General features: G+C 41.2%; 1 protein-coding gene across 9 annotated transcripts in view; it reads left to right on the forward strand.

Annotated features, from left to right (window-relative positions):
- The first annotated feature begins 390 nt into the window (after positions 1-390).
- srcin1a (SRC kinase signaling inhibitor 1a) overlaps positions 391-23,320 on the forward strand; it is a 102,221-nt gene continuing 79,291 nt past the window's right edge. For 4 of the 9 annotated variants that reach the window (XM_032538625.1, XM_032538626.1, XM_032538627.1 and 1 more), the window contains exon 1: positions 494-858. In XM_032538625.1, the coding sequence (XP_032394516.1) occupies positions 837-858 (22 nt within the window). In that variant the 5' untranslated portion in view covers positions 494-836. Of the gene's footprint in view, positions 859-23,320 lie in introns of all 9 variants that reach the window. The other 5 variants (XM_032538624.1, XM_032538632.1, XM_032538629.1 and 2 more) reach the window with 3 other exon arrangements.

Genomic DNA, 23,320 nt, shown 5'->3' on the forward strand with positions numbered 1-23,320 from the left:
TCATTAGCTGTTGTTGTCACTAGGGAATATTTCAAGTGTTCACTCTTGTCTCTCCCTACCTCTCTCTTCCTTGCCTCACCCACACCACCCTCTTCCATCCTCCCCCATTCCTGGTACAGTAAATGCTTCAAGCATTTTTCCACCCGCCCCCCTGCTAGCTCAGCTGCTGAGCCCCACACAGGACCATGTCCCTGGACTCCCCTTTATTACCATATCATGAGATGTGCCCTGGGCGTGTAGCAAAGCAGTGTGCCGCCTGTGTCTTTAAGAAAGAGAGTATAATGTTAAATGGGGAGGAAATAAGGCATGGAGCGTGCAAGTGAGAGAGAGTGGGTGCGGGAGTGTGAATTTGTCGTGGGCAAAATTTGTGCTTTATTCTTAGCTGGCTGTATGGTGAGCATCCCTGCACCGGCATGCACAGTCTCCCAAGGCTCATACTGCTGAAGAGTACGCCCCTCTCTCCCTCTCTCTCTCTTTCTCTCTCTCTCTCACAGGCTCTCCAACTCAACCTGTCCCTCACACACATACACACACACACGTGCTCAGTCACACACGCGCAGTACTGTCAGGAGCGCTGCTGCTGGACCACAGCCATCTCGCAAAGGAGGTTCTATCGGAGGGAAGAGAAAGCCAGAGCGAGAGCAAGACAAAGAGAAGGAGGACGGCAGAAGGAGAGGAGCGAATAGGAGTGCGGGGACCTGCACAAGGAAGGAGAGACCCAGCGCTTTGTGAAGACAAGAAAGCGAGGGACAGGAGGAGGGAGGTGGAGAGAGGAAAAAAGAGGAGGGGAAACAGGAAACGCGATCACTTTCAATCGCAGCGGTCCGTGTCGCAGCATGGGCAATGCACCATCCCAAGGCATGTCAACCCTATCTTCTTGCATACTTGTGTAGCAGGTATCTTTTTGATTCTGCGTGTTGTGCTACCCAACCAGCTGGCTGTCCTCCTGTTACACTCTGTGAAAACGGGATGGGGGTTGGGCTGAGGGCTCAGGGAGCGCAGCATCACTTGAGGAGTGTGATGTTGAAGGAAAGCATCGGTTAATGTGTAGTAGGTTAGGAGTGACGTTCATGGGGAGAGGCTTGCAGGGATGTTGAATATAGGGATGAGGTGCTGGGAGCACAGGGTGGAGGCACCATTTGTGGGATTATCAAGAAATAGGAGGGGGCTGATATAGAGCAGAAGTACCATCAGTGAAGCAGGTGGTGGGTGTGCGTGCGTGCGTGCGTGCGTGCATGTGTGTGCGTGTGTGTGTGTGTGTGTGTGTAAAAGGGTGGTGACTAGGGAGAGAGGTTTTTGATGTGTGTAGTTAAGCGCAAAGTGTGATTGTTCTTGCCTGTGTGTATGGGTGTGTTTAAGTGTGTTGGAGTGGCGGTTGCAACTGCCACTAATAACCACATTGATGACCTCTTAGAAGTAAAGCGCTTCAAGGTGTGTGTGTGTGTGTGTGTGTGTGTGTGTGTGTGTGTGTGTGTGTGTGTGTGTGTGTGTGTGTGTGTGTGTGTGTGTGTGTGTGTGTGTGTGTGTGTGTGTGTGTGTGTGTGTGTGTGTGTGTGTGTGTGTGTGTGTGTGTAAAAGACAATGAGACAGACAAGTACAAAAAAATGAAATAATTGGCCTATGTAATGATAGCTTGATGAGTGGACTAGGCAGCTTTGCCTTGACTGAATGGGGGATGGTATTGTAAATGGATGATCGCCTGGGTCAACTCCTTCATATGATGCTCTATCTATTCCTTTCGGATCTCTCTCTCTCTCTCTCTCTCTCTCTCTCTCTCAATCTGTTTTTTAATCTCTATATTTAACTCTTTTACAATCCCTTTAGTAAAATACCAGTTGCAAGCTTTGCATCCTGAAAATGCTTTGCTTGGAAATTAACTAAAGGTCTCTGATTCCTGGTGAGGCATGTGTGCTTTTAGACGTGTATGTGCACATATATTTCTGCATGCAGTATGCTGTATATTTGCATTTGTGTCCATGTGGGACATCTGTGTTTCAGAAAGAAGGAGTATAAATGAAGAGACAAAAAAGAGTGCAAAGGGCATGGGAGTGAAAGTAAGAAAGAATTGGGGTGAACACTCCTGGAATTGAAAGGAGTCTCTGACAGGAAACAGAGGGAAAGTATTCACTATCAAGATGCAAAGAAATAAAGAGAGGGGAAAGGGGGCGAGCGCTTACTTTTCAGAGAAAAGGGCAACGCCGTACAGCTTTGGGAATACATTTATCAACATTTATTTCCCTCTCTATTCCTTCATTCTCCCTCATCTATGTCTCCCTCCTTTCTTCCTCCCCTCCTCTTCATTCCTTGCTTGCCTCTCAGCCAGGGACAGTCTGGTAGCTAGTGGGGAGAAGGTGACAGAGGCAAGAAACAGAGAATATCAAAGACAGAGAAAGTATGAAAGGAAGTTTGAAAGAACAAAAGACAAAAAAAGGATTGGCACATAGGTTGACAGGTAAGTTGCAATGCCGAAGTCTGGCATCATCATCATTCTTTTTAACAGTGTTGAGTGTCTAAATGAGGCCATTACTTAGATGATTGCTAGGGCTTGAATAGTAAACCGCTCTTTAAACCTGTTTGTTTGTCAGCTCCTTCTCAGATGCGTTTGGTGTAGAATGTTGATGCAGTCAACTTGTTTGGTCAGTTTTTGGCTTCTCTGTGTTTGCCTTTTTCCCTGGATAACCTTTGGAAGGTTTCATTTCTCATTTCTCCCAAGTTGATATTTGAAGTCTCTTGTCAGACATCAGTGTCTTCTTAAATGCAAAAAGAAATTGTTTTGAGGTGAAGGCAGACACAAGCTGCAGTGAGACCTTTTGCACTAGCCAGAGGTCTGTGTGTCTACTGGATTTTGGTTGCTTTATCACCGTAAAGCTTGTCCTTGGAGCTGTGTCTGAAGTCGGTGTCTTTTTTCCTAAAAGCAGAGAATCGAGTTGGCTGAACGTATGCAAGCAATGAGTTTATTTTAAAAAGAAGCATAACAATTTTTAATAGTGTGCTGGAACAAAAGATTCATAGCTGGATGGACCTGCAGTTTAAAAACTTTGTAAAGTGTCTTTGAGTGTTTTTAAAAAGCGCTATATAAATCAAATGCATTAATATTATTATTCAGTAGTAAGAGTTGGCACTGCTGTTGGTGGCAGTTCAATGTACTATTTAACTTATTGCAACTGTGACCAGTGTCACAAACAACGCTAAGATTTGGGCTGTGCATTCAGGTCGCCAGTGAGCTAGCCAGATCAGGCTTAGCTTTGCCAAGTTGACCATTAAAGAAGTATAACTTTTACATTTAGTAGTCACTGTTAAACCATTGCCTATCACGGCACAAAGAAGCATCTCTAAAAGCCCATTAGAGTTGTACCAGTTCACACTGCTAGGCTAAACCATAAAGAATATATTAAGCAGAGTCATACTTTAAGCCCAGTGTTAGCCTGCTGCAGAGTTAATGCTTATCGCGATGTCACCATTGTGCAGAGACGGCAGATCCTGGTAGCTTTATACCTCCATGCTATACCTAGTATGTTCAGCTGAGGTTTATGTCAACACACATGTCTGTCTATCTGCTGATCCTCTCTAGTGAGGAAAATGCAGAACCGTGTCTGGGGGGGTGGGGGGGGAGTGGGGGCGGAAGGGGGAGGAAGGCCTGCAGGAACTGAGATGCTGTTATACTGCATGTATACTGTATGGAAAGAGAATACATAAACATGCTGTGGGTGTAGATGATATGTGATGAAGAATAGGATGTATTTTTTCAGTAACATACTGTGATTTACTCCATATAAACTCAATCCGGTAACATTTGGATCAACACCGAAAGTATGAGGTGATGTGATGACCTCTTGACCAAAGTAGCGTGTTATAGTATTTTGTGATATGTTTGAACTTGATCACAGAACATAAGAGGATTTAGTCTTGACATTGGCACAGACTTGTTGGCAAACGGATGATACACTCAATACTGCGGGTATAATGCAAGAGTATTGAAAAAGGACGTTAAACCTTTGTAGACTTTGTTTAGCGAGTTCAGCCATATTTCTGACAGGGATAGATTCAAATTTACATTATAGTACTTAGTACCAAACTGGTATAAGCTGCACAAAGACAGCTTTAAGGAAAATAACCAGATAAATGTGTTTCTGATGGGATAATAGATTTTGTTTTAAAATCAGCTGAGCTCTGTTGGTCTGTTTACCATCTTTTCATTTTAGAGGACAATACTGAAAGCAATACAGGTGGACTGTTCCGGGTCATATCATCGTGTGCCTGTCTGATATTTATCTGACATGCAAGGACACAACCTCAATTGAACCACATTATATCCTTCCTTTGTTGAAGTCTATTTAAGCAAGCATCAGATCACAAGTAATACACATTTTTGAAAGAAATGTTTGTCTATTACTAAATCCACAGCTGATCCCCAGCTATTAAGGATTCTGTTATTGACAACATGCAGTCGTGTGGATCTCAGGCATTGTTTTGTACTTATGCACCTGCTTTTTCCCTAGGTCTGTGCCACACAAAGCCATATGAATGCCGCCCTGTGATTGGCGGATGATGATGCAATGTTTTTTTGGCAGAGGAGCTGCATGTTTTCAGGGCATTTCTGAAATAATTGACCCAGCTGGGAAAACAGTAGTGCCAGAGGTGTACTGATGTTAAAGTAAATCTGCTAAACAAAATATTAACATGATTTACACACTCCACACATTCTGAGGCACAACCTTGCGTGCACGAAAGGGGGCTGAGCACGTATTTATGGGGAAACGCCAGGCTTCTCTCTCTAAACCAGCAAGCCGGTCCTTATGTCAGGTTTGCTTCATGCGGTGTCCTTGTCATAGCAAGTTGTAAGTGCACCAGAAATAACACAAGGCACAAATGAGCCTTGTGTTGGTGTACAAAGGAGCGATGATACACATGCAACATTTTAGGATTAAATCAATCGAGGCATGCTTCAATATAAATAGATAGATCTGTGATAAGATTATCACTACAGAGTTGGGACTGTCTTCACAGCTTATTTAAGAGTTTTTGCCTTTTTTCAATTTGGTACTTTGGTAAGGGAGTCCTTAATGTGAACTGAGGTTGCAAGTCAAAAGTCAAATTCTGTTAATGGTTTGTTCTTCTACTCCAGGGGTTCTTGGTCTATACAATGAGCGTCTCACGGCTGCAGTGGTAATCACACCAGTTAGCTAGGTCATATAGCAAGGTCATTTAGGATGCAGGAGTTTTACTATTACTTCTATTTGTCAAAGGTCCTTGTTTACATGCCTCAATTATGTGCAGGGCAGAGTTTGATATCTGTGCATAATGATGGACTGAGGGAAACCTCATGGTTTGGGTTAAACTGATTACTTTGCTAGGGTTAGGGGAGCATCATTGGTACGGTTACAGTAATACCCAAGTGGTTAAGGTCAGGGAACGATCACGGTCATGTTTAAAAAAACAAACAAAATGAAGTCGGCTGGAAATGAACAGCAAAGCAATTGCAGTGTGGGTCTAGGTGGCCAATATTTACTTCATTATCCCCTAGATTGTCCCTGCTTGCAGTGCTGTAGTTGGTCCACAGTGATCTGGTAGAACAGTATTGCTGCCCTAATGTGCTCCAGCCTGTGAGTCATAAAAAAACTTGTCATGTATTAAGGTGTTCTTTAGCGAGACAAAACAAAATGGACCCTAAATCAAAAGTCGTTTTCTGCTGACTGCCTACTTTGTGTTGCAGCAAGAGAAAGAAGAGGGAAAAATATCCACATTTCTTAGTGGTGTTGTATGTAGTGACAACAAGTAGAATCATATAATGAGAATAACACATCTTGGCATGTTAATGATGCAAAATTTGACTTTTCTATTTGTTTAATGACAATTAGTATTTTGAGGTAGCATCTGTTTTCTACTTTAATGATACACTTTTCTTGTAGTGTTGATTTTTTGCTCTTTTTGGATCTTTGAAAGCCTTCAGTTTGTCTGCAGAAAGTTATTTAAATAGCAAGTATGAAAAAAAGACTTGATCAACATTTTCCTTTTGGTAAAAGATAGATAATGCTCTCCTCTCCTTCCACTATCCAGTCACTATTTTCAGGATTGTGACATCTTACTAATTTGTGTTCCCAAAGCGTGCTTTTGCTGGATGTAGACATCAACTTACAAAATGTGCCTGTGGCGACTTTAAAACTGACGTGCAGCTCATTGGAGATTATGTGCGTGCATGTACATTTTGTTTACAGTTCATTTTGGTCTAATTAAATAAACCTGAGTTAGTCCTGCTGTACAAGATCAGGCTCAAAACCGGAGGCCACAACTGGAAATAGCCACACTGTCTGACTTTTAGCCATTCCAATCTATAAGTAAGTAACAAGTAATATTTTAGTCATAAATTCATTAATGTCGCTTAATCCTGTTTTTAAAGGAATAGTTTTACGATTTTGAAAAATGCCCTTAAATGTCTGTATGGTGAAGCTACAGCCAGCAGCCAGTTAGCTTAGTTTAGCCTTAAGACTAGAAACAAGGGGAAAACGCTAGCGTGGTTATGTAGAACTCAATTATGTCAAACAGTTTCGTGGTGGTTCAGTCTTAATGCTAACCTACACTAACTTCCTGCTGGCTACAGCTACATTTTGTGTGTTGTGTATGTGTGTTTTTGTGTTAATCTTCTCATTTAACTCTTGGCAAAAAAAGTGGATGAACTAATTTCCCTTGTTGAACTCTTGTTTTAATACTTTTTGCTAGTCGATATTTATACCTCACCTGTGTTACAGGATTCATCTATGTTTGTTTATTGCCGTCAAGTGCTGTCTCTACTTTCTCCTCACCCACACACGCCCCAGTATTGCGACATGCATTTAAAGTTTGCTTTGCTTTTTAAACACACTCTAAGGCCACTTTATTAGGTACATCTAAATACATTTAATGCAATCCATTACAAAAGATTTTGTCGCATTGCCAGATCCCTCCTCCACAGCGCAGCGGAGCAGGGTCTGTCTAGTCCACACAGCATTCCAGGATTGGAGAAAAACGTGCTCTGGTCTATTGGCATTTCTTTAAACCAATCACAATTGTCTTGGAGGGCGCTGAGCGCTGGACGAAGCAACTGTGCTGCTGCAAAATAGCCTCGAAAAGAAACTTGTTTTGATGGAACATATGTATGTTCAAAAGTTGTTTTTGTCGTGCAACAGAAAACTCAGATTAGACCAATAGTCTAGCTAGCTGTCTGGATTTACCAAGTTTAAAAAGTCGACACAAAGAAAGTGGAAGGTGACGGACATCTGGGCCGGAATGAGGGACATCTGGCAGAATTTCTGGCGGCACCTGATAAATCTCGGAAATGAAACGCTGTTGATATAGACTACAAAAGATCTACCACAAATTGTACATTTACAAAGATTGTAATTTGCAGTTTTTGTTGACACTCTGAGTAGGCCTGCACAATTAAACATTATAAAATCGCGATCTTGATTCACGCGGTTAACAATTACATTTTTTATGACTTCGATTCTCATTTCATTTTACCAGCCGACTGCATCACAAACACTAGTACTTTCTTCTGTAAGTTTAAAAAAAAACAGACTGTTTAAAATAGGTTTTAAAGTTCTGCAATGCTCTTCCTTCTCTTCATTGAAGCCTCTATGTTTACCGGCTTTTGGTGATGTGCAGTGTACCAAAAAAATGTTTTGTTGGGTACCTGCAATAGCAGTATGCATACCCTCTCCTTTGAATACTCGTAGAAATGGGGCACACAGTGTCAGATTCTAATATATCTGCTTCCTCTTTGCACAGGCCATCGGTAGGCTGAGATGCATATCATTTTACAATGCTCTCTTTCCCACAAGGTTGTGTTTTGTTACATGTTTTTGTGGTTATTAAACATTAAAGCCAGGTGAATGCCTAAAAATCTTCTGAGAGAGTTGAGGTGAATCACTTACAAATGTGTCAACTCCTGAGTGTAGGTTGGAGTGCATTTCATGTTTGGGAGAGCCTGATTTAGCATGCATTTCAGATACCTCTAGGCTAAAGAATCATTTCTGGCATCTGTGTTACTTCACAAAGGGGGCTGAACTGTAAAGCAACTGAGAAACAATCGTTTTCTGAAACTTCCCCAGAAGAAAGAGGAAGGAAGAAAGGGGGAGAGTTAGAGGAAATGAAGAGGGTTGTGTTAGTGACGCGCTTGAAGAAGCAGTAATAGTCTTCTTTCTTCTCACTCAGACCGTTTCCTCCTACGTTCTCTTCCCATCACTTCTGATTTTCATTCCCAAGCTGCTCACGCAGGAATACAAAGCAGGCAGCGCAGGCTCTGATGAATTTGGGCAGATGAGCTGCCTCCTGCTACTGACTGGATCCAAATATCCCTTATCTCATTCTGGTCTCCGTCTCAATAGACTCCTTCACCATCTCCCTATATCCCTTTCTTTTCTACTTCCAGATTAAAGGTTGATTGATCAAATTGCAATGAAAGATTTAGCATTACTTTGCGAATTGAAGCATCTGCGCTGCCTTTGGGCTTGGCTACAATTTGCTCTCAGTCAACAGTTAAACCTCCATTGCGTTTACTGTCAGTTGTGTGCTAGTCTTAATCTCTTAAATCAATCTTTTTTTTTTTAGTATGTTCTTGTGTGCGGATTCTGTGTTGCACTTCTTCATGCCATTGCAAGTCTCTGCAGTCAGAGAGACTATGCTCTGCTGCAACCTTGTGGATCACTTTGCATTTCTTTCCTCATTTCCCCACCAGGAGCTACCCTTCTGACAAGAAAACCAATTCCCATGTTATCGCCCACTAATATACATGTAATGGCTTGTAAACGGCTGGGGAGCAGATACGGACTTGCATTATCCAGTAGTCCAGCCGAGCTTAAAAGATGGATTTTCTATAACGGGGGCTGCTGCCGTCACAAACTTTGCATGTGAAATCCAAGGATGAGCCTAAACACACTGCCATAATCTTTTAGAGCAGTGTGTATGAAAAGGTCAGTTCTGTTTTCCACTGAGAAAGACCCGTATGCCCCTGGTTCATCCGATGCTGCCTGTGTTTTGTGTCTCCTCATCGATTAGCTGGGTGGCATCCATCTCCTCAGTCCGAGGCATTAATGGGAAACCAAGGGCTCTAACATAGTGCATGACATTGGCATTTTTAAAACAGAGGTGTCTGTGTGTGTCTGTGTGTGTCTGTGTGTGTGGCATAAAATATCCGACAGTCAGGAGAGATATTGACTCTGTGCAGAAATTTTCTGAGCTCATGGGCTGAGAAAGTGTTGGGATGGATTGGCTTTCTACTGTAGTGAGCAGTGGGTGAGAAAGATGGAATAAAATGCCAAATATAACTGGATATGTTTGTCTGGTTTTGTGCATAGAGTTGTTACTGTTGCTGGTGGTAGTCAGGCACTCGATGGTCGTAATTTCAGCAGCAAGGAGTTTCCTGCTAATGTTTGACCTTGTTCAATGACTAGAGCTGTGTTGACTGCACACAGAGGTTATCACTGCCAACGTCTGAGCTCAGCGTTTAGCGTATCAAGCAGGTTTATAGGTTGTCATGGTGTGGACATGCTCCTTCTTTGGGTTTGGTTTCTGTTTATTTTGTTACATAATTATTATTTTCAAAGCTGCAAGTCTTTTCCTTTTCAATGGTTAATCATTTCAACCCAGAACTCAAAGTATTTGTTTTGTTGAAAGCCCAAAGTAATTCAATTTACAATTTTATGTAAAAGAGAAATGCTGCAAATCCAGAGAATATTTGGCAAATTTGTTAACAAGTAACTTAACAAGTTGCCAGTTTATTAGGTGCAACTAGTTAAAACAAATGCAGTTTAATACAATAATACATAAATAGTAAATTAAACAGTACATGCTACATTTAGGAAAGTTATTATGTTCAGTTTTTGTTGAAACTGTTTTTAATTAAACCAAACCTTCGGGAGATGTAGTTTGTGTTGTTGTTGAACTGTATTGCACTGAATGATGTTTCTAATATTAAGTCCACCCTTATTGGCATAAACTGTGTGGACAAAATTAGAAACACTTCTAAAGCGGTATAATTTAACCACACTATAACCATAGCTGAACGTTATAACCTACATAAAGGTAGACTATATTACAAGGTTGTTGCATTAGACTGAAGTAGTTTTAGGTACCTGACAAACTGCCAACATAGGATAAATGCCTATCTTATCATAGAGATTCATGCGTTTATGCATACACACATACACACGTAATCATTTGGAACTCAGTGCATGCGTGCACACAACTGAGAGACACTCTGGGATTAGAAAAGCACCTTCGTTCATTAAGCCCTATATTTCTCCCACAGTTACTAGGAAACAAGAGGCTCACAGAGCCGATTGTTGATTCTGTGGAGGTGCTGTGAGGAAGCAGACCGGCAGCGAGGGGGTATCGTGATTATGAGAAGTAAGGCTCTGGGGTTAAACACTAGATGCTGTACACATTAAAAAGATCACTGTCACCATGTTTGTTGGCATTACTTCACTGACACCTGTGCACAGGCTGCACTCTCGCACATACACATAAGCTCCATCTCCTTCACTTCGCCAGCTCTTAAACTCTACGGTCATGCTACGTGCATTTTTTTGGGTTTGCCCACTAAAAACATACCTTCACATTGTAGATTCATGCTACTGTGTAATACAGTAAATGTGTAAACATCCCTCATGACCCCACATACCAGTTCTTTCACACTGATAAACAATGTTTAAACGTAATTGAGCATGCATAATGCATAGAGGTGTGAATTTTCACTGATCATTCCATTATGATTATCATGTCTTTGATTTTCTATCTCGATGCATCACGATGCGTCAAATACATTTTTCTATTAAAGCCATAGGCTATTTGACTGGACAAGCTTGCAATGTCAAGTGCAATGCCCAAATTGCAAAAAGTAACTTTAGACTGAAAGGATGTGTTTGGGTTTGTTTCTTTAAGGTAGCTGCCACGAAGGTTTACCTACCATATTTTAGATTAGTCATATACCACCCTACTTTTAATCTGCAAATCTATAGTGCTGAAATAACTGACCCCAGAAAACTCTTCAACAAAAAAGGTGTTGTATAATGAACAATGAACTTAAATGTACAAATAACATTCAGCCGTTAGATTGAATAACAAAAAAAACACAAATCTCACCCTTCAAATATGCTAATTGCAGTATTTCTTAAAATTATATTACACACAACTACCCCTTTATACGTTTCTCTTATCAGTTTCCTTTTAAAACACTCCAACCACACCAAATTATTCCTCCTTACATCAATCAAGCAGTTCAATTAAACCACTGTGTTTAATAGATGTAGATGATTTAATTTCAACAAGGAAGTAATGAAACGACTAGTTAAGAAAAGAACTAATGTTAGCCCCTGTCAATGACATGTTGTTTGTGTATCTCTGTAACGCGTGGGGGGGTAAACCCGGTCGGAACTACTAGTTTTTTTTTGTTTGTTTTTTAAATAGTTGTGCAAGATTTTAGTGTCCATTTTTTCCCTGCAGAATGGTGGCTCCTTCAGCCTGCTCCTTTTGAATTGGCAGATGTGATTTTGCTTGGCCAGGAACTGGGGGCTGGCCATTTGTCCAGTATTGCAGCTTGCTCTCCTCTTGATTCCTCTTGGCACACCAGGATGCCAAAGGACATCACAGTACAATATCAGCTCCACCTTCTAGATGGCAGCAGGAATGTTGCATCGATGGCTGCAGAGCTGCAGTGAGAAGCTCCAGGGTTTGGCAGCGGGGCTTGTTCAGCCTGGCCAGCGCCCTCCCACTGCCAAACAGATGCTCTGAAGATGAAGGGGTGCACACAGATGGATCACTGCTTGTCATCCAGTCCTCCATGATATTTGTTCAAGTTAAATAATGTGTGTAATGCATGTGCGGATTATGAGACAACGGGTCCCTGGAGACATGTAAAAGGCCCCCTACCCCTCCTACACAAGAGCAAACTTTGTTGTTTTGCGTCTCTGCGGAGGTTGCGGAGGAGTCGTTTTGCATCTCTTCGTTTATGTTTTGCAACCTTTTTGTTGTGCGTTTGGTTGTGGTCATTTCTGCATTTATAGGCGTTCTGCTGCTCTATGGTAATTTTGTGTCTTTTTAGCCATTTTGCAACTCTTTGTAAACATTGTGCGTGTCTTTGTAGATGTTTGGGATGCCTAGTGGTTGTTTTTATAGCCTTAACGATACTGGATTTTTAAGGCAAATACCAACGTTGATATTTGAGAGTTTAAATAATATCTAATAGTTAAACACTATATCTATGATCTCTCTCTCTCTCTCTCTCTCTCTCTCTCTCTCTCTCTCTCTCTCTCTCTCTCTCTTCATGGATTAATGGGAGGGAAAGTGAGACTATTAATCCTCCTTTCTCACTTTGTGGTGTGTAGTGTAGGATATGATGGAGAAAAAGTGCAATGCAAATATTAACCAGTGTATACTTTTACAATTTTGCCAATTCACCTACAGTTTCTGCTTATTAGCAGGTTTATAATAAGTCACAGAGGAGAAGCACACTCTGTGTGTGTGTGTGTGTGTGTGTGTGTGTGTGTGTGTGTGTGTGTGTGTGTGTGGGTGTGTGTGTGGTGTGTTGTGTGTGTGTGTGTGTGTGTGTGTGTGTGTGGTGTGTGTGTGTGTGTTGTGTGTGTGTGTATATACATACATACATACATACAGGCCAACATACAGTACATGAGCTAAAATATGCCTGGCTGATGCATCTGTTTTGCGAGTCTATCTCAGGGACACTTTGCAGGCCCTCATATAGCAGAACTGTCCTTTCTAAATGGGTATGGTGCGGATTATTGTATTACTGTAGATATTGTACAAGTATTTATTCCCCAGGAAATTGCTTCCTTGCCCATATGTGATGCCTCTTCAGGTTATGCAGGCAATGTCTGTGCATCCGCTAATTGAACATCAACATCAATCAGTCCTTTTTTTTTTTTTTAGCTTTCGCAAGTTTCCCTGACACTCACCCTGAAACAAAGCTTCAAATATTAATAACTATGTAGAATTATGAATGCATCCTGTGCGCTTGCGGGAGTTTGTATTTGACTTGTTTCATTAAAACATGCTGTGGAAAATGCCAAAAAAGCTTGCTGAAGCCACGGAGGACCTCTCCTTATTGCTCTGTGTCTTCCCCAGTGTTGTCTTTGAAATTACACAACTGCCGTTTTTGTTTCTTTCTCACCTTCTGCGATGTGTTAAGTGCAACTTGAGAACAGTGAAGCCACATTTGAGTGGAGAAAATCTCCCTTGGATACAGTTTGAAGCGTTGCTGGGAGAAAAGATAATCATGTGCATTCACATTGACATCAACAAATGTGTGTGTTTACAGTATATTACTGTACACTGTATCCAGTATAACAACAATACACTTTGATTCACTTACATTGGGTTGCAAACACATCTGATGTTGTAATATGTTAAAGTGAATAGAGCCTTCAATAAAGATTAGATGTGATGTGGCAAATAAATGCTGACTCCCAGCCAGGTCCAGCACAAATAGACAAATGGGTTTTACCTTACTGGGTTACCATTGACATTGTCTTGTTTGTTACCGAATAGCGCTTGTTAAAATGCGATGAAATGTCGAGGACACAAAGTTGTTGTGCTTTTTTTGTAGTTCTGCATCTCCACTGAGCTTGTGCACTCTGACTAACTCGCACACAAACGCAGAGAGATAGAAAAATATAAATATGAGTATCTTCATTTGAAGTTGATCCTTCCTGCATTAGTAGTCTGTTCTGGTTCGGTGTATAAGCACGTTAACCACAAACTGTTGTTGCACAGCATGCAAATGTAGTTCTGTAGGAGAGAGGTCTCACCTTGTGCAGGCAAACAGAGAGGTATTTGTGTGTGTTTGACATATTATTGTCTGGTTTTCTCAGTCTTCTATGACAGTAAGGTAACATATTTTGGACTATTGGACAACAAGACTAGGGCTACAACAATTACTACTCTGCAACTATTTTGTTGATTTAATATATATTTTAAAAAACAAAAATACCAAACATTTGATGGTTTCAGCTTCTCATGTGATTGTTTGCTGCTTTTTTTGGTCTTCTGTTATACTAAATTTAATATCTTTGGATTTTACATTGATGGTCAGTCAAAATAAGACATTTGATGACATCATTTTTGGCTCTAGAGAATTGTGAGTGGCCTTTTTCGTTATCTTATGATGTTTTTGAGACAAAAAGAAAATTAATTGACAAACTAATCAATAAAGAAATATTCGTTGGTTGCGGCTGAAGACGTCCCCTCAAGCATCGGCACATTTTAATGGAGATTTTCACTGCTTTCTGTTTAAAAGACAAAACCTTTAATCAGGAAAATAATTGGCGGATTATTGGATTTAAAAAATTGATCTGAAAAATCATAAGAAAATACTTTTGTATATTATACAGTATAATAAACGTTTAGTATCAGTCAGTAAACAGTGAAAAATGCTCACAACAATTTCCCAGAACCCAAGGTGACGCCTTCAGACTCTTTTCATCCATATTCGTGCAGATTTTTGGGCATATTTTTTGTGTGTATCTCTGCGTGCGTCCCTTTCTTCTGCTGATAATGACAGCCGGCTGCGTTTTGAATGATTCATAGCTGAATACTAATGAGACATGCTGCAGATGTCTTGGAGAAGCCAAGCTGTGCCCTTTAGGTGTCACTCAGCCCTCTGGGATGTTGGTCACCTGCACATCTCGCTCTCATAGTTCCCGACTAACAGGAGCTTCATGGAAAATGCCAACTAATGCAGCAAGTTATTCATTTCCTATTTGTTCTGGACTTAATTTAACCTTTCTAACTTTGTGTGTTGTTATGGTAATTTATGACACTTGCACAATGCATGCATGATTGAAAGCAATATGAGGAGCAGATTGAAATAGATGAATCATTTCTGCAGGCACTCTACAATAGATAAGGGTTTTGGGAAGAGAGTGCAACAAGATCTAACAGAAGAAGGTCACGGGTAGAAAGAACATCAGCGTTGTGCAGTGGAGGGTGGATAGGGAGCTGTCTAATAACAATAGGGAGCAGCGTTGGCCTTCAAAATGTGCTTCATCGCTCTCTTCCTCTCCTCATCTCATCTTTTGCTCTCTCTTTTTTCTTCTCTTGTTTCGCCTTCACGGTCAAATATACCTGATGCTGCCTGGGCATAGCATGAGTCGGTATTGATTTCTCCTCCCTCTGCTCTGTTTGTGGGTGTTTGGCAGAGGAGTTCAGAGACACACGGCTTTGTTGTGGCCTCTGTTCCTTTCCCACGTCTTTACTCCGGTCCAGCCTATCCATACATCACAAAAAGGCCCTATCTCTGCATGCCGCCCTGTGCATGCTGCCGTTACCTGGTGTCACAGTCTGCCAGCCACAGGGCCTGTAGGACTTTCTACTGGAGCTGCAGGGTGTGTTCAAATCTTAGCACAGTCTTTGAATAATGAAGAAAATATCCTACTGATTGACTCCAGAGCGCCTTGGAAATCCATGCATAATAAACAGTTTGAAAATGTGAAAATTCAGTAGCGGCCTAATGGAGTTTAAAATGGCTGTCGATACAGTTACTTGAATTGAGATTGGAGGGAAGAATACCTATATTGTACTATTACTACTGTAAACCAGGAAAAGGAATCACCGCGTTCTCAGCACTGTAAGAATGTTGTTATTTGTGGAGAGCAGCACATGCAGGCAGGCACCACACTACTGTTTATATACAGTACTGTATTTTGGAAATCAGTGAGACAAAAGACATAGTTCAGGTTTGTATATAATATATATAATTAATTTATCACTTTGTATTCAATGTCCAGTAGAGCACGACTGATGTCAGTATTTTAGATTTTAGGGTTTAATTCAAAAAATGGAATGATATATTGGTTGATGTTTTATTTACACAATAAGCATAAACAAAAATTGTTCACTATAATCCCACATTTGGTTAATTTGTCAGTGGTCCATGGGGAGCAAAATACTTAATTAAGACCCTAAATTACTATATTGACATTTTTTGTAACTTATTAGCCGGTAACAATATCTGCAATAAACTTGTTGACTTGTCAATAAATTAAACTCCAAGGGTTTTTAGACTTTTGCTTTTTGGCAGTTTCAGTCATTAGTCGCCTATGATTAGATAATGAATCAGTCAGTCACATAAAGACAATTTTTTTTTTAATTAATCATTAATCATTTGAGATGATTGGCATTTCCTGGTTCCACTGTCTCAAATATAAGGATTTCCTGCCTATCTGTTTTTATATCTTCCTAAATTAAGTATCATCAGTTTTAAGATGACAACCCAACCTATAAATCGTCCCTTTCTGAAATTAACTTATTGCTGATATATGATATTTGCGAATCACCCAATAAGTAACAACACATTTTACTACAGAAATGCCAAAGATAGTTTTGAGGTAATTTACAGTGTCACCATGAAATAATTTGTCCACCAGAGGACACTGACAAGTTTATTTTCAAATGTAAAATGCCCCGCTCAGTATGTTTCTTGGCCACAATTATTTAAAAAACAAATGTTGTGCATGTTTTGTGTTGCAGAAATACACAGTTTAGCATATCTGTGAAATGCTCAAAGATCTATATTGGCAGATATCTGCCTCTCACATATTTCACTCTGGGTCTGTTCAGGATGGTTTCAGCAAGCCAGTAACATGATGTCACATTGGGGTCTAAGAAATTGTGATTGGAATTGTAAAATATTTCATTGAACTGGCAGATCAAGCAATTTTGAAAAAAACAAAACATGATTTGCAGCCCTGAGAACACAGCAGTTGAATTTATCTGATGCTGATTTTAAAAGCATTGTCCACTCTATGAACATACTGTTAACATTGTTAGCTTTGCGTTAATTAAAATCCCACCAGTTAACAATCACAACGAATTTCAGGCATCGTTCAAACCCTGCGGACCACTTAAAAAGAAGCTGCTGGCGCCGGCTTCTGGTCTAAATCAGCCTAAGTGCATTTAAGAGATGTTGGGCTGTGACACTTTGTATCTCCTTTCAACAAGTGTGTATTACTGTCTCTAGGAGTTCAAGGGTTGGCTTTTATCCCTTGTCTCTTTGCCCCATACGGGAACATATTACTGGCGCTTGTGTGCCAAATACTCGCTTGGGATAGAGCTGCCTGGGTCTAGCTTTGCACCTGCCTCTTTGACAAAGAGTCATGTTTGATTTTCACTGTCATTATCATAATCATCATATTACGCTTCCCTTTCTGACACATAATCACTTTAATTAGACTGAAGCTAAAAAGAGACAATTTTGTGATGGATAAGAGAGGAGAGAGGCATATGGCAGAATTGGGCTGAAAATCCTCTGTCCTCTCAAATATATGAATAGGTTTAGGGGTTATGTCTTTGTGTGTTTGTATATTATCTTTGGGATTAAGAGGAGTAATATTCTGTCTTTTTGTAGATTTGACAGCAGGCTTTTTCTGTAGCCATTTTGTGCATGGCTACAGCGTAAGTATAACATTAGCAGAGCACGCTTCTCTCTCACTTACTGTCTGTCACTGGCCTCTGGAAATCTAATTCACTACACACTACAGTTCATGTCTCATGACAGCAACACACAAGCTGTAAAGCTGGCACGCCGGTCAGTATATTTCAGTCCCATTTGATTGATATTAATCACTTTCACTGTAGCGTCTTTGGCAGATTTAAACTTTTTGCATTCATCCTGACGCAGAATGAAAAGCATTTTTGTTGTAACATTACAGCAACATCATTCTGCATTATCGATCTGCAGCCTTGCTTATCATAGAACCGACAAGGGTGCGCTACTATTATAACCGACATTATATTATATTATAACACAAGGACTCTCAGTGCTTCTGTGTGGTTCTCTGGTCTGCTTTGCCCACAAAAAGCAAAAGTGATACTTAATTTTTCCAAAACATTTCCACTCACCAAAGAGAGAAGTGGATATAAATTTTTACTGTGTGGGGATCTGGACATTTTTACACAATAAGTCTCATCATCTTGGCAGTTTTGTCAGTCGAGTGCCCATTGTCTGGTTTGTCCTGGTTTCTCTCCGAGGACTCAACTTTACATAAGCAGACGTTTGTGTCCTGCTTGCTGCTCTCTGCATCAGTCCCCAGGCCTTTTGCTATCAGATAAACAGATTAGAAAAGCAGTTAATAACAAAAAGTGTGTGTATTTGTGTATGTCAGTATATGTGTATGCATCATGACTGTGTGTTTATGTGAATATGCTGACACTAATCAGATAAACAGAAACTAAACAGAAAACACCAAGTATCATACAGTATGTGTGTCTACATTTTACTGGTTCATATACAGTAAATATCATATATGTTATTTCTTGTCTGCTTGCTGCTGGAATAAAAATCTGTGTAAGAAAGAGAATGTTCAACTGAGCATCTTTCTGGTGTTGCACATGCACAAACTGTGGACAATGGCAGTGTGCATCTTTGTAGGGCGGAGCGACTCTGAGTGAGCAGTTCTGGTAGCACCTTGGGCCGCAAGCGCTGTCTCTGCAATCACGCTCCCATTGAGGACAGCCTTTCATCTCAGGCCTTTCATAGAAACCTTTCAGACGGAGAAAGAGAAAGATGGAAAGAGGGAGATCAAGGCAGAGAGAGAGAGAGAGAGAGAGGGGGAGAGAGAGAGAGTGCAGAGGAAAGGAGAAGGGAAGTGCTTCTGCAGCCCTGAGCGCTCGTTGCCAATCCTGAATCTGAATAAGCATGCTGCTGATGAAGAGCGCAGATGTTGAGAGAATGTATAGGTGTGTGTTTGTGTTTGTGTGCGTGTGTGTGTGTGTGAGAGAGGAGAAAACGAGAACAGGAAGAGCTGTTAGTGGAGCTCTCTTATTGTGTGTGTTCACTGTGTAATCTGGCCCCTGCTGTACTCTAACTTATAAACATAATCATTGAGGCATGATGTTACTGTGGGAACACAGTGTTGCACAGTATCAATACAGTAAAGTACATTACAGTCCAGTACTGCGATGCATCACTCAGCTGGCTGTAGAGGTTTTTCTGTGCTGAGCTGAGTTAAGCTGTGCTGGCTGAGTGGATGGATAGAGGGTGTTTGCTGGCAGTGCATGGGGGGGGGATGTTTGGTGAGGACTACCAGGTGTTCCTATCTGATGCGCGGCCAGCTGGCCAGGTGTTGTTGGGACACAGGCATCCTACTGCAGGAGGTAAGCAGAAATCCATCCCACTTAAAATTCAATGGCAATCACTTCCTTTGAAAAGCTAAGTTTTTTTGTTTGTTTTTTAAAATCTATTGCACTGTTACAGAAAACCCATATCTGCGCCAAGGTTTGCACAGCTTCCAGGTTTGAACTTTGGACCGCTCCCGAAATGGTAATGTGCAGCTCAGGAAATCTAGGTGCTTTTTTTCTTTGGGCCAAAAACTTTCATCTTGCTTTGTTTGCCATCATCAGAGGTCTTAGCTTTTGCTTTATGTAGCATTTATCTAAAACAAACAACTGGCAAGCTTAGTTGCCTCTCATAAATCATTTAGGCCTACTTTGTCTGCCAAGTGGAGCCTGAGAGAACATTTCACACAGCAGTGTAAAACAGGTTTTGCTTTTGGTGTCTCTTTGCTCCTGCATTCATACCCCTCTCTGTCTTTGTCATTTCTGTGCGTATGTATATGTGTAAATGTTCTGTGGTTTCAGTAGGGGAAAACAGGATAGGCTGTAGAAACCTAAGCTATGATTGATCACCAGCAAAGGAATGGGAAAGGGATGTGCAGCCTCCTGTTTTCCTCCTTTCTCTTTTAAATTCACCATCTACCTGTCTCCCTATCAAAGGCGGGGATGGCAGTGAGAATAATTAGCCTGCTCAGTCCCATTGAAAATGTTCAAAAGACTTTGAAGTCAATGGAGTCAGTTGCCTGGTAGAAAAATGAGAATCGATTGTAAGGCAACCATCGTATCTCCTTTCACTATCATAATAATAGGTGTGAAAACTGTCATCAGACAGGAAGGAAAGCCCGAACAAATGTCGCTTCCTCTCTGCGTCCAGTCTCTTAATGATCAGCACCAGAGTTGATGTCACACTTTTTCTTTTCAGTAGGATTGTAATATAGATGTGAATTAAGCTCACCCACAGTGCATTCCCATTGCGAACATCTGCTTGAGTTTTTAACCACTATATAGTGCATAGACAGGGAAATTTGATGGTAATGACTTCTACCTCTGCGGCAAGACAATCAAACGCTTTTAATTAGTTCTGGCACTAGCACTCTCAATCAGGAGAAATTCTCTGCAACTATTTGTGTGTGTGTGTGTGTGTGTGTGTGTGTGTGTGTGTGTGTGTGTGTGTGTGTGTGTGTGTGTGTGTGTGTGTGTGTGTGTGTGTGTGTGTGTGTGTGTGTGTGTGTGTGTGTGTGTGATGGTGATTATAACAATTATTAATCATGATTATCAGCCTTGATGATTTGAGCAGCAGAATTCTGTCCTGCGCTTTTGGCAGCTGACAGTATATCAAAAAAACATTTGTTATAATAAATTAAGCTGGGAAGGTTGGAGTGAGAGGATACCCTGAGAGTGGAAAAAGATCTTCTCACATAACGGGAGTAACCTGCCTGCCACCTTGATGACAGCACTTTTATAGTGATGTAAAAACCTTCATTTTCATGACAATGCAGAGTCAATGCTGTGGCCTGTTCTCAACAGAGCTTGGATTCATTTAAAAAAATAAAAATAAAAAGATTTGAGAGGAATTAATGCAACAAATGCCTCAATTCAGTGTCAGTCATCATCTGGGTGACAGCTTGAGAAATGCCCCTTTGTTCGAAAAAAACAAAGCGAAGCAGGGCAGAGCTAAATGAAAGAGTGATATTTTGCAGTGTGTGACAGCCGAGAGAGAGAGAGATTGGGAGACAGTGGGAGGGATAGCAGGAGTGTGCATGATTGAGATAAGCGACAGATAGATAGGGAGCCAGGCAGAAGTCCTCTCCCACACATAGGGATCCCAGAGATACCTCCCACAGAAACGTCGAAGCACACTGCAGTCGCACTGTCACGCAAGGACATGTGAAGGACACAGAGAGAAAGGGGTAGAAGATGGCTGTACCTCCGTGGCAAAGAGCATTCAAACTGAGCGAGAGGGAGAGAAAAAGACATGTTTTACTGAATTGAATAACTGTACTGTAGCTCATGTTCTCCGTCTTAAAAACCTATTTCAGCTCGGTTTAAGGGACAAATTTAAAAGTAACACCATCGTCTTTTTTAAATGGTGAATAAAGGCACTTTACACTAGCTTTTAAATAAATTCTCTCTCTCTCGCTCTCTCTCTCTGTACATTGTGATTGGTGCTGTGGCTGGTAATTTCTCATGAATACAATTTTGCATGCCACACCACAGGGAATGGAGAAAACAATGAAAACTGCTAGCATAATATGAATATTATGGAAGAAAGAGAACCTTCCTCTGCCTTGAAAACAGATTAAATCTACAAATAAGTCCTTTTACTGATGTTGATCTTTCTTTTAGATAGAGGGCCTTCCGTTCTTTGATGGGAATTTGTCATAGATCTGCTCACCTTTATTTTAGCTGAAATCTACTTTGTTTATCTGAATGAAATTGACCGCATAATGGTATCATTACAGTTTCATTACAGAAAGAGCTCTCAGGTCAGATTAGATGTCTAAGGTTAAAATTAAAAAGGTTATGTGAAGTATTGCTCTCTTTAGATACCTTGTTTATCCCTGTTGAGTAGCCATGTAACAGACGCTGTATCAGGGCCACTGCTCAAACAACAGTCTCTTTTTCCCCAGTATTTTTAGTCATGCTAGCAGTGTGGCTGTAGGGATGAAAAGGTCAGTCGGTCGATTGGTCAGTTGGACTGACTTTGGTCCAGGTTGAAATATATCTCGACAAGTATTGGATGCATTGCCATGACATTTGGTGCATTATTGTCCCCAGAGAACAAATTCCTTGGCAGATTTAAGTCTTATTTTTTTCTTTTGACTCTTTTTCTGTGTCCCATCCATGTCTCCACCCATTCTCCCTCCCCAGTGCCTTCTCTCAGCGCTGCTCTCTCTGCTCCTTTGTGCCCTCCTTGATAACAGTATCTATGCAGCAAGGTGTAGGCAGGGCCACAGGGGATTCTCTCTGATTGGCACCCCGATTCGCATTTTTGGTCCACGATCATATTTGGCTGCAAACTACAAAGTTCAGTGGTTTTCGCCTGGCACACACCATTAAGCCAGTTAACTACGTCTCAGTGGCCTTTATAATGTGGAGCTGTCCATGAATAAGTCAGCACCTGACCGTGGGTTACTGGCTTAATGAGATGGCTGCTGCTGGTTTGCATCACACTTCAGCCACACTTTTCAGTAGTGTGCGGGCTGAAGATGCTGGCAAGTCTGTGCCCTTGGTTTTTCTCCCTCTTGCTGAACCTCATCTGGGAGGTGAGCTGTTATGATTGGAGAGGATGGGGCCAAGATATCCTCATCACCTCATCCACCGTCCTTCTTACGGAGTGAATCTGGGTCAGACCTCGCGTGACTGACAGCCTGCCATTATCACCACTCAGACACAAAAAAGTAAAGGCTAAGGCCAAAAGCTGGAAAGTGCTGGGAGGTTGTAGAGGAGGGGTTGATTGAGAGGAAGAGAGAAGAGTGCTTTCCTCCTGTTCTGCCTCTGGCAGGGCGACAGTATTGGACATTCCTCCCATGGGTGTCTGGTCCTTTCTCCCTTTGACACATTCACACTCACGCATCCCTGAAAGTAGATGCAGACATGCACACACATAATAAGATCACAGCACTGAGCCAGGAGAATCTGTAAGACAATGAGCGTAGAATGTCTCGGTTTTCTTTCATGTTGGACTGGTTGAACCAGGTCTTAGGGTTTAGTAAGTGCAGGCTCTCATTTGTCCAATTCTCAATTTAATAGCCTTGACTTGTAGTCATTCCGTGGTTCACTCAAGGGCTGTCATCAGTCTGATGTTGAGATGACAAGGGCACGCGCCTCTACTCAATTTCTAGACTGTCAACACATGACAGCGGTCACACACAACCTAACCTCGCCTCTCTGTTTCCTCCAATTCTTTCCCTCACCATTAACATCTTTCATTCTTTTTTAATTTCTAGAATCTATTGCTTTCACATTTGCAAATTTAATTTAGATCCCGTTAAATGCTCCACCTTCTACCACTGACTCTATTTCCCTCACTCAGGCAATATTAACACCCATCTCACTCTGCATGCTCCCTGATTTGTTCTGCCAGTGACCCTGATGTGCAGTGAGGTAGAAGAGACAAACAAAGCAAATGTCAAACCTTTCCTGTGACCGGAAGAATTAGGAGTTGATTATACCTGCTTTGGTGTTCCAGGTAAAACACACACACACACACACACAC

The sequence above is a fragment of the Etheostoma spectabile genome, chromosome 15, assembly GCF_008692095.1.
Source record: "Etheostoma spectabile isolate EspeVRDwgs_2016 chromosome 15, UIUC_Espe_1.0, whole genome shotgun sequence".
Lineage (NCBI taxonomy): Eukaryota > Metazoa > Chordata > Actinopteri > Perciformes > Percidae > Etheostoma > Etheostoma spectabile.